We start from the raw sequence: 14,813 nt of genomic DNA on the forward strand, positions 1-14,813 counted from the left end.
GTGCTCAGAGCCATTTGAACCATTTGTAATTTAGCAAAAACCGGATCACAGCCAAGACAGAATGCAACTTACGTAGATTGCTTTAAGTCGAGATGACTGAACTAGTTCCATACAAGAACGTATGGCTACAAACGCCCACATGACTGCAGCTAAAACTGCACTTACATTAACCCCGAGTACAAAATAAGTTATACGAAACCAGCACAAACAATAATGATATTCATAATGTATATTAGTCAAGTTGGAACCGGTAAACTCTTGAAATAAAATCAGCGTTAACTCCAATTTAAGACAATGTAACACATTTCAATCGACTTTTTAATGGGGTCATAACTCATCATTTGTACAATTTTCTGTTTCTTGGCGTCTTGAAAACTTTTTGAAAGGGCGTTTGTAATGCCTCACACTCACCGAAAAATTCAGGCCAAATATTGTAATTATTTTTGAATTGGCGTATGTCACCGACTTCCACCTCTTTACTTCCACCTGTTTATAAAACAACTGTTTCAGTCTGTCGCTTATTTTGTGACCTTTATTGTATAGGTTTCGTTTTGTCGCTCTTCAGTTCACATCAAATGATAAAATGAGTGATATTTATAACGTCTCTAGTGTTGATTACCCGAACAAGTCAGGTAAAAGAAAATATGGTGAACAGCCACCATTGTATGAAGATTGCAACAAATTTCCTCCGTATGAGCTCATAATGTTTTACTTTGTGATCGAGATTTTGGAATCATCACCACACATCTCAAAAAAACATAGAATCTATTCAGTCCATGAGGTTAGTCGTCATATTATAGAGAGTTATGTACCAAGAAAGTTTGTGGTGAAAGAAGTGACAATCGTAAATATTCTGGATTTCAAAAGCTAATGAAATTTGCACTACAAAAAATATGCTCGCTCTGGAGAGACAAAAAGCAAACGTAGAAACGAAAAAATTAAATTTTCAATCAACAATCTTTGTCACTTTGTCTATTCCCATGAAAGAAACGATTACATTAAAGAGTATTCGACAACAAACGGTTTGGTCTGCCATACCCTCTTTATGGGCATTAGTTCGTTCTGGAAAAATTCCCATTAAAAGAGCAAAGATTGAAGACCTAATGAAAATCGAAATCTACATTCCTCAAGAACACGACGATTTCTGCACATAAATAATTTCTTGATCAAGTGAACATGAAAAAGACACAATAAAAATAATGAATGTATTTAACATAGTTATAACAGTATTGGCGTTATATTATTTACTACTTGTTGGGATCTGAAACAAAGTATAATTATTAGCAACACTTTGAATAACCATTAAATGAAATGCAAAAAAACAAAGCGGAGTTCATTTAATGCTGACCTTATTTGTTTAATTTAGGTCTATTTTTGTAAAAGGGTGTAAATCAATAAAGTTTATAGTTCAAAAAACACAGCATAATTACTTAAGGTGAATATCAGTTTAATATAATCGCAAATTCTGGCTTACTGATCACATAAGGACTCCCTGAAAAATTTACTCAGAATGACACTTGCCCTTTAAAGAAAGTCGATTCACATAGTATACAGAACTGTGTAGCCCAGCGGAAATCTCCAAATAACTGTTCGTACAACCTACATACTACGGTGCTCACCAAACAGACTACGGCTCAGTAATCCCACTTTTCGACGTTCAGAGTTTAATCATGACTGAAGAGTTAGAGCTCAAAAATATCCGTCACTTATGAGGACCGCCGAGATTGTAAATATCGACTGTATTCGGTGACTTCAACTTAGTGGTATTTCCTGAGGTGCTGTGAGACTATAGATGAAGAGGTTGGAAGAAACACTCGGTATCAGTGAGGAAGGCATCTCTAATTCGACCAAACTCAGTTAGTTTAAATAGGCCGCGGAGAGGTCGTTTAAAAGCGATGCAAATTTGCTTTTAATGGGAACCCCTCGAGCGACTCCCTTCACGAGCGATTTGCCCTGGCACAGTGGTGCCACGGTATACCTGGCGCAGGCGATAAATTAAATCTGTCGCGCACCGCATAAAGGGATGAGCTGCGCTGAGCCCAGAGCGCCTGTGGCCAGTTAGCGCTTGCGCCAGCAACACCTGTCAGCGACGACGTGCCTTGCCGGTGTGAAATATGACCGAAACCACTTTCTTCGCACCTGGCCACTTATTTCAGTTCGCACATTCGTGCCCGGGATTTGTCGTGGTGGTAGTGTCAGCATCTTCAGAATGGGGAACAGACACTACAGGTGTACTACAGGGATCGATGTTGGGATCACTGCTGTGATACAGGAATGACCTTCCATCACATGTTCAAGAATCAGAAATATAACTCTCTGCTGTCAATGCAAGTATTACAATCAAGCCTGTCAAATAATTTCAATACTTGAATTTTTTTAATAACCTGTACTGGAAGTACCTTGTTGCAGATCCTACACGTATAAATTCTGAAATTTTTGATTATGGATATCCCATTCTGGAAACGAGAATGAAAAATTGGCTTTCCCATTTTTGTATAGTACTATCTCATCGCTTAACTCCGGATACATTTGTACTGAAATGTATCTTGAACATCTTTTGCGTTATTCGGGGTCCACAAGCTAGACGTATTGGATAATTATAAAAAAAGTAATACAGATAAGTTAATAATGAGAGCTACAGCATTGGGAACAGAAAATCTGAGATACCCTGAATATCAGTGGCTCCTCATCTTCGCAGATGGCTCGTTAATAGAAAAAGAAGAAAACGTTGGTGTAAGAATACACACAAAAAATTTCTCTTTCTATTAAACTTCAGAACAGTACCACTCAGATTTTGAAGGTGAAGTGGACACCATCAGATTGAAACAAATCACCTGAACCGCTACTAACACACATTCAACAAATTATTTATGTTTTGTGATTCCAAAGCAGCAATACCGGCAGTTATCAACACAGAAAATCCAAAAATCGTTCAAGTAAAAAGAAGTTCAAGACGTAATTAAATGTCTACAACAGAACAACAAGACAACTCCATTTCAATGGTACCATCTCGCTGAGACTTAGATGGTAAGGAAAAAGCAGATTTCTAACCAAAAAAGGCACAAAACTTAAGCAGACTGGAAAAACTAACATGTCGTATTTTGCAATGAAACGCAGTATTAAGAGCACATTTCGAGAAGAATTAAAACAATACAGAACTATTCATGTGAGGGAAAGATTGGAAAAACCTCATGGACAACTCGCTACTACCTGATGGACCAAGAAGAGAAGCAGCAGCCATATTCCGTTTGACTACTGGACATGGCTGATGGGCCGCCCATCTGCATAAGATCTCCACTCTGCAGTCTCCAGAATGTGTTCTGTGTAACAAGATTGGTTCGGTCAATAAGAACATTTAAAAGAGTTCACAAAATTATGTGATTGTAATTTAGACTCAACAACCTGTGCTGAGAAGCAAGAAGACGAATGACAATGCGAGGTGTGATCAAAAAGTAACGGGAGTTTTTTAATTTCCCGGCTTTATACATCCGATTTTCAAAACCTTTTATCTTGTTGGTACACATTTTCATGATGTACGTTTACATTTTCAGCTGTTTTGAATATTTAGTTCTTGGCGGTGGTGGGAAAACTTACACATGTTTTCGAGTACTCGGCGATTTTTTACTTCCGAAAAAGATGGTTTAAGGAATGTGCATTAAATTTTGCTTGAAAAATCGAGTAAATTGCAGCGCCGCATTCGAAGTGTTGACTGTGACTTTTGGAGAATGTACTGTGAGTAAGACAAGAGTTTATGAATGGTATGCACGTTTCAAAGAGAGTCGAAACGACGTTGAAGACGACGACCGCTCTGGACGCCCTAGCACGTCAATTACTGATGACAATGTCGAAAAAGTAAAGAAAATGGTTCTGGAAAATCGGAGAACCACCATCAGAGAGATTTCTGATGAAGTTGGCATATCCTTTGGCTCATGCCAAGCCATTTTTTCTGATGGTTTGGGCATAAAAGATGTAGCAGCAAAGTTAGTTCCGAAATCGTTGAATTTCGACTAAAAACAACGTCGCGTAGAGATCGCTCATGAACTGCTAAATGAAGTCGACAACAATCTATAACTTCTAAAGAATGTTATAACAAGTGGCGAAACATGAGTATACGAGTATGACATAGAAACCGAGGCCCAGTCGTACCAATGGAAACTGCCTAGAGCCAAGATGGAAAAAAATTTCGACGAAGTCGATGACATGTGGAGGTCTTTCTTACTGTTTTTTCGATTACAACGGGATCATCATGGTTTCCCGCCTTATAGTCGTACAGTCAATAAGGAATACTACATGTAACTTGCGCGCCGTTTTCGTGGAATAATCAGAAGAAAACGACCAGAATTGTTTCAAAACCGTCCTTGGAAAACGCATGACGATAATGCTCCCGCTCACACCTCTCTGCTTGTTCGTAATTTTTTGGCCAAAAGCAGAACCCTTATCATGGCTCAGCCACCGTTTTCACCAGCCAAGCCCCCCTGCGACTTATTTCTTTACCCGAGACTGAAGAAAACCATGGAAAGACATCGTTTTGCGGCCACTGATGAGATCAAAATAGAATCGGTGAAAGAGCTGAACACCATACTGAAAAATGAGTTCCCTAAGTGCTCCCAAGACTGGAGAAAGCACTGGCGCTAGTGTATTATATATGAGGGGGATTAAAAATAGTAACATTCAGGGCTGTAAATGAAGAGGCGGCAACGTAGTCCAGACACTAGCAAGAGATTGGGCATGCGCAAATGGGATATGAAAGCGGTCAGGTGGCGCTGTTGTTGATGTGTAGTGTGCATTTGACGGGCATCCATTTGGGAGTGGTGCTGCTGTGTTTCCTGAAGCGTGTTTTCAAAGGGTGATCAACGTTCGTGAACTAAAATGCATCAGAATGTTATCGAGGATTACATGAATCGTGTGGCGAGAATGCATTACCGTATAGGACGGTTGCACGATAGGTCAAGGCGTAACTTGCGGGTCGGTATGAGTCTGCGGATTTGGACCGCACAGTTACACCGACTATTTCTCAATGCCAGACAGACGTCGTGAGTGATCTCGTTTCCGTAGACCGTCGATGGACTGTCCTGGAATTACCCGTAGAGTTTAGTCATCAAACGGTGTGGCACATACTGACAAAATGTCTTAACAAGAGGAAAACTGCGTCCCGCTGGGTTCGAGAAAGACCCACCGAACCACGGAAATGGCATCGACATGCATTGGCTGGAATCCACCTGGACAGATACCGCAACGAGGGAGACGTATTTCTGCAGCATACTTTCGCCATTTACGAGACGTGGGCACGAACTTAGAGACTCTATTAAAACGTCAATCGAACGAATGACGTCGCCCAGAAGTCTACAGAAGTTTCAACAGAAACCCACTCAGGTGAAGGTTCTGCTGTTTGTGGCAACGACTATGGGGGACAAATCTTCAACGATGACTAACATTGCAGTGTTCTGGAGCTACATCTGCGTGTGGCTACGCGGCGCAAATGTCCATGTTTATCGTAAGACGGGCGCCCCATCACGTTGCATGACAACCCACTTTGACATGTCGGAAATGATGAATCACTCTCTTGTTGCAAAAGTTGCACTAGGAAATCTTGGAACACCATCCATACTAACCACACGTGAGTCCCTGGCACTTCGATCTACCTACGAAGTTGAAGGAACCCCTCCGAGGTCGCCGATTTTCTGAGGCGGTATCTGCACTCCGCGCAATAGTGCGCTCCGTTGCTGTAATCGACAGGGACCGCTGTGCCAAGGGTTCCCAGCGATTTCCCGAGATTTGGCAATGTCAAAAGTTGATAGAATTTGCGGGTGACTACATCGAAGAAATGTAAAGCAATTGCACTTGTTAATTCATTTAATATTGTATTCTGCCAATGTTGCCCTTCTATAATACTAGAAGGAGAAATAATTTGCGCTACACCACTCATCCTTAGTACAGCGCACAAAGGGAGTAAGGTATTTAGCCATTTTGAGCACATAGCCAGTAATGTAAAAAATTTAATGGATAATAAAATTAAAAAATAAAATCGCAAGTATAAATCAGTGCATGCAGGTAAAAAAACTTTAGAAGTCCTCTTAATAGTCTGTGCGATGCCGATTTGTCAGAATGGCAATGTAGCATAATTGTAAAGCTGACTCGTTCTACATCACAGTGAAGTTCGTTGTTATGATATGCGGAACATGAAATAACTACCTGATATAAAAAGTAGAATAACTGATTTGCACGCTGTGAATCACTACCTGTAAACAAATTATTTACGTTTGCAGAGACGGTCTAAGATCGCTCGGATGCAAATCTGTACAAAAAGGAAGTTCTGACATTTCCATTATTGCTTTAAAGATTGCAGTCTAGTCTTTCTTCTGGTCCCGACTCACAGATGACACGTATATTAGATACCATAACTGACTCATTCATTCGCACAGTTCTTGCCTTTTAATCTATGATATTCGTTAAAAATGCATCGACGGGTCATAAGAATTCTTTTATTGTGAAATACCGCCTGATGCTGTCAATTTTCCAGCAGTCTTGTGACTTGTTTGATGTGGCCCACCGTGACTCTCTCTCTGGTGCCAACCTCTTCATCTCTAGCAGTACATCCTAAATCCTCAATTATTTGCTAGATGTAGTCCAATCTCTGTCTCCTCCTACAATTTTTACCCTCTACGACTCAATCTAGTACCACGGAATCAATTTCCTGATGTCTTAACAGACGACCTGTAATCCTGTCCCTTCATCTGGTCAGTGTTTTTCATAGATTTCTTTCCTTGCCGGTTCTGTAGAGGTCCTCGTCATTTAGTCGTCCATACATTCCTTTCCTGTCCAGTTCTGCAGAGATCCTCATCATTTAGCAGTCCACTTAATTTTCAGCTACTGCGTTATTTCGCTGAAAACAACAAAATTTGTTCGACAACAGCCTGCCAAGCTCTCAGAGACAATGAGTGAAAATGTGTACAGAAAAAGGGAAGAAAGGAAAGGAAGCTAAAGTGAAGATGGAGAAAAGTAAACGGAAAAAGGTGTGATCCTCAAATATCTACCCAGCCGAAAAAGATTTTATTGTATCCAAGGCCTTCGCCTGTGACCACAGCTACCCGTATTGCTCTTCGGCTCCACAGAGGTCACTCTCTTGGCAGACCCAAATGCCAATAGTACAGCAGATACGGCTTGTCAACCACAACAGGCTGGAGTGTGTCTAAAATTCGCAGGTATTTTCTGAAGCAGAGCTCCAGCCGGCACCACGGAAACATGTGGTGCTAGGTTCACCACGAGAGGCGCTAGCCTCGATACCAGCACCTCCCTGACAACAGCGCCACAATCGACTGCGCTACTGTGCTTCCAAATGTCAAGCAGATATCACTCCACTTGGCTTGTATTTAGGATGTCGCCCAGCCACTCTCCAGTAGTTCAGTTCGCTGAGTCACTGCAAGCAGTTCCTGTACAGAGCAAGGGCCAGGATCTATACCATGCAGTTTCAGCAGCAGCCCCACCTCAATGGTGCTACAGCCAGAATGAGGAGCCAACCGTCGCCAGGGAACTTAGCCTCTTCTGAATTGGCCTAGTGTGGACTCAGTGCTCCAAAACTGGTATTTCTTGTGTGGAAATTACACTGTCAGCTGTGTTCAGTTTTTGCTGTCACAACACGATAGTACTGAACGCACTTTGTCTTCATTGCACAAGAGGAATAGGTGCCAGTGCTAATTGAGTATAAGAATATTTATTCCTATTGTAAATTAGTTTAGTGACTCGATTCATCAAGATTCCCTCAGTGAAACTTACTATCAAAAAAATGTTCAAATATGTGTGAAATCTTATGGGACTTAACTGCTAAGGTCATCAGTCCCTAAGCTTACACACTACTTAACCTAAATTATCCTAAGGACAAACACACACACCCATGCCCGAGGGAGGGTTGGAACCTCCGCCAGGACCAGCCGCACAGTCCATGACTGCAGCGCCTCAGACCGCTCGGCTAATCCCGCGCAGCAAAACTTATTATCTTTGAACTATTTGTATGTGGGCAGAGACCAGATAATCTTAACGTTTATCTGTCATTAACTTATGCTAAAGTTTAGTCTATAATGGAGTTACACAATCGAGATTAATTGTGCCTTTCATTCGATGTGAAATGAAAATAAATGTTGATTGCGTACGACCTGCGACAGTCAGCTAATGAGTGCGTGTACAACACAGGACACATCAGATTTATTGCTGTAAATCGTATTAGAGCAGTATAGAGACACAATAGAAAGAAAAAGCATGATAAAGTTGCTACAGTCAACAAAGAAAAGGCGTAGAAAGAAGTTGCAGTTGACTTAAATTGAGAAAACATAGGGACAAAACGTGACCGTAAATTTCTGAAAATGTGTTGTGGCAATAAAAATAGGATGACCAAGAAAGCACTTGTGTCTCATAATGTATATTTCAGGACACACTTTACAATTATTGTATTTCGTTTTCATCTAATTACATGTACCGTGTAAACTCGACCAAAAACAATGTCAGAACGTTTCAAGATTAAAATGCATAAAACTGGAGGCGATAATTTTGTCTCGCCTACTGTTGCACTCTCAAATACAGTGAGAAAAAAATGACTGTCTGATATGCCTCCGTATGAGGCCTAACTGCTCGTATCTTACCTTCGTGGCCCTTTTGGCGGCAGTAGAATCGTTCTGCAGTCAGCTTCAAATTCCGGTTCTCCCCGAAAAGAACGTCGCTTTCCCTCCAGGGAGTCCCATCTGAGTTTTCGAAGCATCTCCTTAATACTTGCGGTAACAAGTCCAGCAACTAGCCTTTGAATAGCTTCGATCTCTTCCTTTAATTTGACTCGGTGCGGATACCAAACATCAAGCAATAGTCAAGAATAGGTCTCACTAGCGTCCCATTACGTCTCCTTTACAGATAACCACACTTGCCTAAAATTCTCCCAAAAAAACCGAAATCGATCATTAGACTTCCCTATCACAATCCTCACATGCTAGTACCATTCCATATTGCTTTGCAACGTTACCCCCATATATTTAAATGACGTGACTGTGTCAAGCAGGAAATTATTAATGCTCTACCTGAACATTATGGGTTTGTTTTTACAGCTAATCCGCTTAACTTACATTTTTCTAGATTTGGAGCTTCACACCAACTAGAAATTTTCTTTAAGTCATCTTGCATCCACTTACAGTAACTCAACCTCGACACCTTCCCGTATACCAAATCATTAACAGCAAACAAACACTCAGCCCGTCAGTTCATTTATGTATATAGAAAACAACAGCGGTCCTATCATACTTACCTGAGGCATTCCTGATGATAACCTTCTCTCTCATGAACACCTGCCGTCGAGGCCAACATAATGAGCTATACTACTTAAGAAGTCTTCAAACCACTCGCATATCTGGAAACCCACTGCATATCCTCGCACCTTCGTCAACAATCTACAGAGGGGCACCGTGTTATAAATACTTCTCGGAAATTTAGAAATACGGAGTCTGCTTGTTGCCCTTCATCCGTAGTTCGCGATGTATCGTGTCAAAAAGGACAAGTTGAGTTTCGGACGAGCGATGCTTTCTAAAACTGTGCCTTTCGGTCTCTAGAAAATTTGCCATATTCGAAACTAGAATACGTTCACATATTCTGCAGTAAACCGATGTTATGGATACTGGTCTGTAATTTTGCGGTTCAATTCTTTTACCCTTCATATACAAAAGAGTTACCTGCGCTTTCTTTCAGTCACTTGGGACTTTGCGCTGTGTGAGAGATTAGCAATATGTAAATGCAAGCTACGTAGGAGGCCAAAGCCGTATAGGATTCCATCCGAATCTTCAGTTGTTTCTCGACGACAGGGGTGCTTATTACTATTTCATCCACACGACACTCCGTGCGATGGTTAAACGACGATATGGTTTATACGATTTTCCTGCGTGAACGAGTTCTTAAACGCGAGATTTAAAACTTGGCGTTTAGTTTGCTGTTTCCGATTGCCACATCAGACTGGTCAACGAGTAACTAGATGGAAGTTTTAGACGCGCTTAGCGATTTTACAAAGGACTAGAATTTTCTCAGTCCGCGGCCAGATCTTTTGCTAAGGTATGACGGTGGTAGCTGTGTGATTCTCGCATTGATCTTTTCACAGACGCGCGAATCTCTGTCAACCTTTTTCTGCCGTCATTTGCGAGTTATCTTTTGAGCCGACTGCAGCAACCTTTGCTTCCTCAGCCTTTTCCGAATTTCGTTGTTAAGCCACGGTGCGTCTTTTCTGTCCTTAATTCACTTACTAGGCACATACTTGACCAGAGCGCGATATATAATCTGTTTAAACTTTGCCCACAATCCCCCTATGTCCGTCATACTGGAACTAAATGATGTCAGTTCATTGTCTAAGTGAGACGCTAACAACTGCTTACCTGCTCTTTCTAGCGGAAACACTCTTCTAACGTTCTTGACTGATTTATTAACTTCCGTAACCATATTCCATATGATGACATCATATCGCTATCCCCGTCTCCATATTGACGCCATCGACAAGGTCCGGCCTGTTTGTAGCTACACGGACTAAGATACTTCCACTGCGTGTTGGCAGGCGAACTAGCTGCTCAAGATAGTTTCCGGAAAACGTGCTCAAAAGTACTTCGGAAGACTGTCTGTCTGTACGCCCTGAAATGAATCCACAGACACCCCAGTCTACACTCGGTCTCGTTTCCAACTAGTGTTGATGATCTGGGTATTTACTCATCCCTGAAAGCACAATTTATTCCTATTTACAACCACTACGATAATGATGCGAATTTCCATCTCGAAGACATATTCGGCGGTTTTAATACCGTACACTCGGATTCTTTTTTGACTAATTTACTGCTTAAAATGTAGTTCAGAATATTATTCGTTATGGCCTAGTTCTGATGGACTTAAATAACACTGAAGGTTGCAGTTCATTCTCGACGTCAGTAAATAAGGAAATGACTGTAATTTCAAATGAAAGTGTTGTTCTCTTGGATGATGGCAATAAAAATGAGGACAAATAAGAAAATGTTTGCGCTGAACTCGAAAGAATGATAATGTAACTTACCTGTGACACCAATAAATCGCGTGTATAATTAAAGGCAATTGTGCAAAATACAAACCAGCATTCTGTTACAGAAGCTGCAACGCCAGACTCTTGTTCCATAAATTTAAAAAAAGCAGGTAATATTCTCGTTATGAAATACAGATTTCTCAAAAGACTGGGTGCCTCCAGAACACAAGTAATAAAAGACAGTAATTGCTCGCAGAACGTGAAATAGGAATGGTAGTACACAAGGTAGAGAGAGAAATTGGTGAACTACAATTAAAAGACACAAAAAATCGCGTTTTCAAACGATCATTTTGTAAATTTATTCCAATTTTAACAGTTTTTGTGGAAATAAGTTCTTAATGAATGCCACCCGCATTGTACTGTGATTCCTATTAGCTTCATTTTCTGTAAGCACAGGAATTTCTTTGTAGGCTCTTCTCCTACAAATACAGTGTCATGCGTTTCAGAGTCCTCGGCCGATGCGCTGACAGCTATGTTGTGCAAGACAAATACTGAGAGTATGATAATTGCAGCGCATTATACACCACTGGCCGTTAAAATTTGCTGCACCACGAAGATGACGTGCTACAGACGCGAAATTTAACCGACAGGAAGAAGATGCTGTGATATGCAAATGATTAGCTTTTCAGAGCATTCACACAAGGTTGGCGTCGGTGGCGATACCTACAACGTGCTGACATGAGGAAAGTTTCCAACCGATTTCTCATACACAAACAGCAGTTGACCGGCCTTGCCTGGTGAAACGTTGTTGTGATGCCTCGTGTAAGGAGGAGAAATGCGTACTATCACGTTTCCGACTTTCATAAAGGTCGGATTGTAGCCTATCGCGATTGCTGTTTGTCGTATAGCGACATCGCTGCTCGCGTTGGTCGAGATCCAATGACTGTTAGCAGAATATGGAATCGGTGGGTTCAGGAGGGTAATACGGAACGCCGTGCTGGATCCCAACGGCCTCGTATCACTAGCAGTCGAGAAGACAGGCATCTTATCCGCATGGCTGTAATGGATCGTGCAGCCACGTGTTGATCCCTGAGTCAACAGATGGGGACGTTTGCAAGACAACATCTGCACGAACAGATCGACGACGTTTGCAGCAGCATGGACTATCAGCTCGGAAGCCACGGCTGCGATTACCCTTGACGCTGCATCACAGGCAGGAGCGCCTGCGATGGTGTACTCAACGACGAACCTTGGTGCACCAATGGCAAAACGTCATTTTTTCGGATGAATCCAGGTTCTGTTAACAGCATCATAATGGTCGCATCCGTGTTTGGCGACATCGCGGTGAACGCACAGAGGTGGTTGTTCTGGGTACTGATTTCTCAGGATCTATGCACCCAAATTGCGTGAAAATGTAATCACATGTCAGTTCTAGTATAATATATTTGTCCAATGAATACCCGTTTATCATCTGCATTTCTTCTTGTAGCAATTTTAATGGTCAGTGGCGTAGTTCTAAGCCGAATCCTAAACTTAAATAACTCAGCATTTTACACATTAACAAACGTTGTGAAAGGCGAAAGAAGCGGCAAGTAGAAAACAAAATCAAAAACTGATCTAGCGTAGAACTTGACCTTCTGCAAAGTTTAACATCATACAAACACAATTCAGTAACAATAAAATAGTTTACGAATTATTCCTAGCGAGCCACAGATGTCCGCTAGGACAGTGGGGCGGCGAGAGGCGTCCGGAGTGGGTGCTTCTGGGCCCCCTCCTTCCGCCCGCCGGAATCTGGAGTATAGCGTTTTCTCATTGCAGGACTCTCATAAGCGTCTAGAAGCGTGTGGAAAGCCGTCAGTTCTCTGGAATACTGTATGTAAGTTTGTTTTCTGTGTCACCTATATCATTTCTGGTGGTGATGTTGAGAATACGTGTTCGCAGATGCTGTATACTTCGCGGGGGTGGTGGCCGCAATCGGCGTGGCGTCGCTGGGCGTCTTCTGCGTGATGAGCGTGCTGCAGATGGCGATGGTGGCGTCCAAGGACCAGATCTGCATGCCCTACAGCGCCGTCGTCATCGCCAAACTGGCGCTCGCTCTCCTTGCCAGTAAGTAATCCTAATCTCACGTACTCTCATTTTTCGTTACATTAGATATCAAGGGTGATATTCGGCACGGATACCGTGTACCGTATCCTAAATTGCCCACAAAGGGAAAGAGAGAGGGGGTGATAATGATGATGACGGTATTTGGTTTGTGGGGTGTTCAATTGTGTGGTTATCAGCGTCTGTACAAATTCCCAATCGTTTCACTGTCCAGTCTCTCCACTTTTACCTAAAGATGAAGAAATTATGAGAACAACAAAAACACCCAGTCCCCAGGTGAAGAAAATCCCCGACGTGGCTGACAATCGATCCTGGGATGGTCGAGCAGTTCTAGATGCTACAGTCTGGAACCGCGCGACTGCTACGGTCGCATATTCGAATCCTGCCTCGGGCATGGGTATGTGTGATGTCCTTAGGTTAGTTAGGTTTAAGTAGTTCTAAGTTCTAGGGTACTGATGACCTCAGAAGTTAAGTCCCATAGTGCTCAGAGCCATTTGAACCATTTGATCCCATAATCCAAAGGCAGCAACGATAGGTTCTAGACCATGAGCTGCGGACAAGAAGGAGAGGGGGGGGGGGGGGGGCAGCATAAAGGGACACTGATACGCCCTTCTGGAATCTGGGACTAAAGATTTCAGTTCATTACAGAGTTTTCATATGTCTCTACCAATAATGTCCGTGATTCAGCTATAACATTGCAGAGAATGACGGGAAACTTGCGGCTTTAATAATCACTACATAACTTGGGATTGACAGTCCATCATGTTGTTGACGAAAGATTCGTCATTTCCTTGAGCCAGGGACAGTCAATATTGATGTGCACCTTTATGTAAATGTGGTAGAATAGTGTCCAATCGTTTGTCACTTCCTGGTGTAGCCATCATCCAGCTGCTGGAAGGACCTGGCCAATACCCAGGAATGCAGAGACCATCACAAATTCGCAGACCCAAGAGAAAGACAGACTGTGGCGCTTTCAAAGCAACATGTGACACAGCAGGTATTACAAAATTGTTGAGGCTTTCGTGGCCACTTGTTGACAAACTGCCTATTGGCTTCTGTCTCGGGTTCTTCGGCCGACGTTCATCTAATGATTTTTCTGACGTTTCGCCAGCACGAGTGGCTGGCATTGTCAAAGCTTCACCCTCCATTGCCGGTGGTGAACTGGAGCCGAGCTCGCGGGCGCAGGCTATATGTACCTGGCGCGCCAACGTCCGAGGGCTTCTCCGCGGTCATTTCCGGTGCGGTTCTCCTCTTGCTACCTGCGACGGTCGTTCGCTGCAGTACGGGAAGCCAGGATCCGTTGACCTTAAGGCTTTCCTCTTTCTTGTTCAAACTGTTCGCGTGTTTTTGTATTTCTACAGCTTCTCTGAACAAGCACTATCACACGCGCTTGTTCAGAGAAGCTGTAGAAATACAAAAACACGCGAACAGTTTGAACAAGAAAGAGGAAAGCCTTAAGGTCAACGGATCCTGGCTTCCCGTACTGCAGCGAACGACCGTCGCAGGTAGCAAGAGGAGAACCGCACCGGAAATGACCGCGGAGAAGCCCTCGGACGTTGGCGCGCCAGGTACATATAGCCTGCGCCCGCGAGCTCGGCTCCAGTTCACCACCGGCAATGGAGGGTGAAGCTTTGACAATGCCAGCCACTCGTGCTGGCGGAACGTCAGAAAAATCATTAGATGAACGTCGGCCGAAGAACCCGAGACA

At 42.7% G+C, this 14,813-nt stretch overlaps 1 protein-coding gene across 1 annotated transcript in view; it reads left to right on the forward strand.

Moving 5' to 3' along the window:
- Window positions 1-14,813, forward strand: part of LOC126252355 (uncharacterized) — a 265,551-nt gene that overhangs the window by 230,435 nt on the left and 20,303 nt on the right. Inside the window, exon 4 of the mRNA XM_049953246.1 lies at window positions 12,944-13,108. Within this exon, the coding sequence (XP_049809203.1) occupies window positions 12,944-13,108 (165 nt within the window). The remainder of the gene's footprint in view (window positions 1-12,943; window positions 13,109-14,813) is intronic.

Source organism: Schistocerca nitens, chromosome 4 (assembly GCF_023898315.1).
Source record: "Schistocerca nitens isolate TAMUIC-IGC-003100 chromosome 4, iqSchNite1.1, whole genome shotgun sequence".
In the NCBI taxonomy this organism is placed as follows: domain Eukaryota; kingdom Metazoa; phylum Arthropoda; class Insecta; order Orthoptera; family Acrididae; genus Schistocerca; species Schistocerca nitens.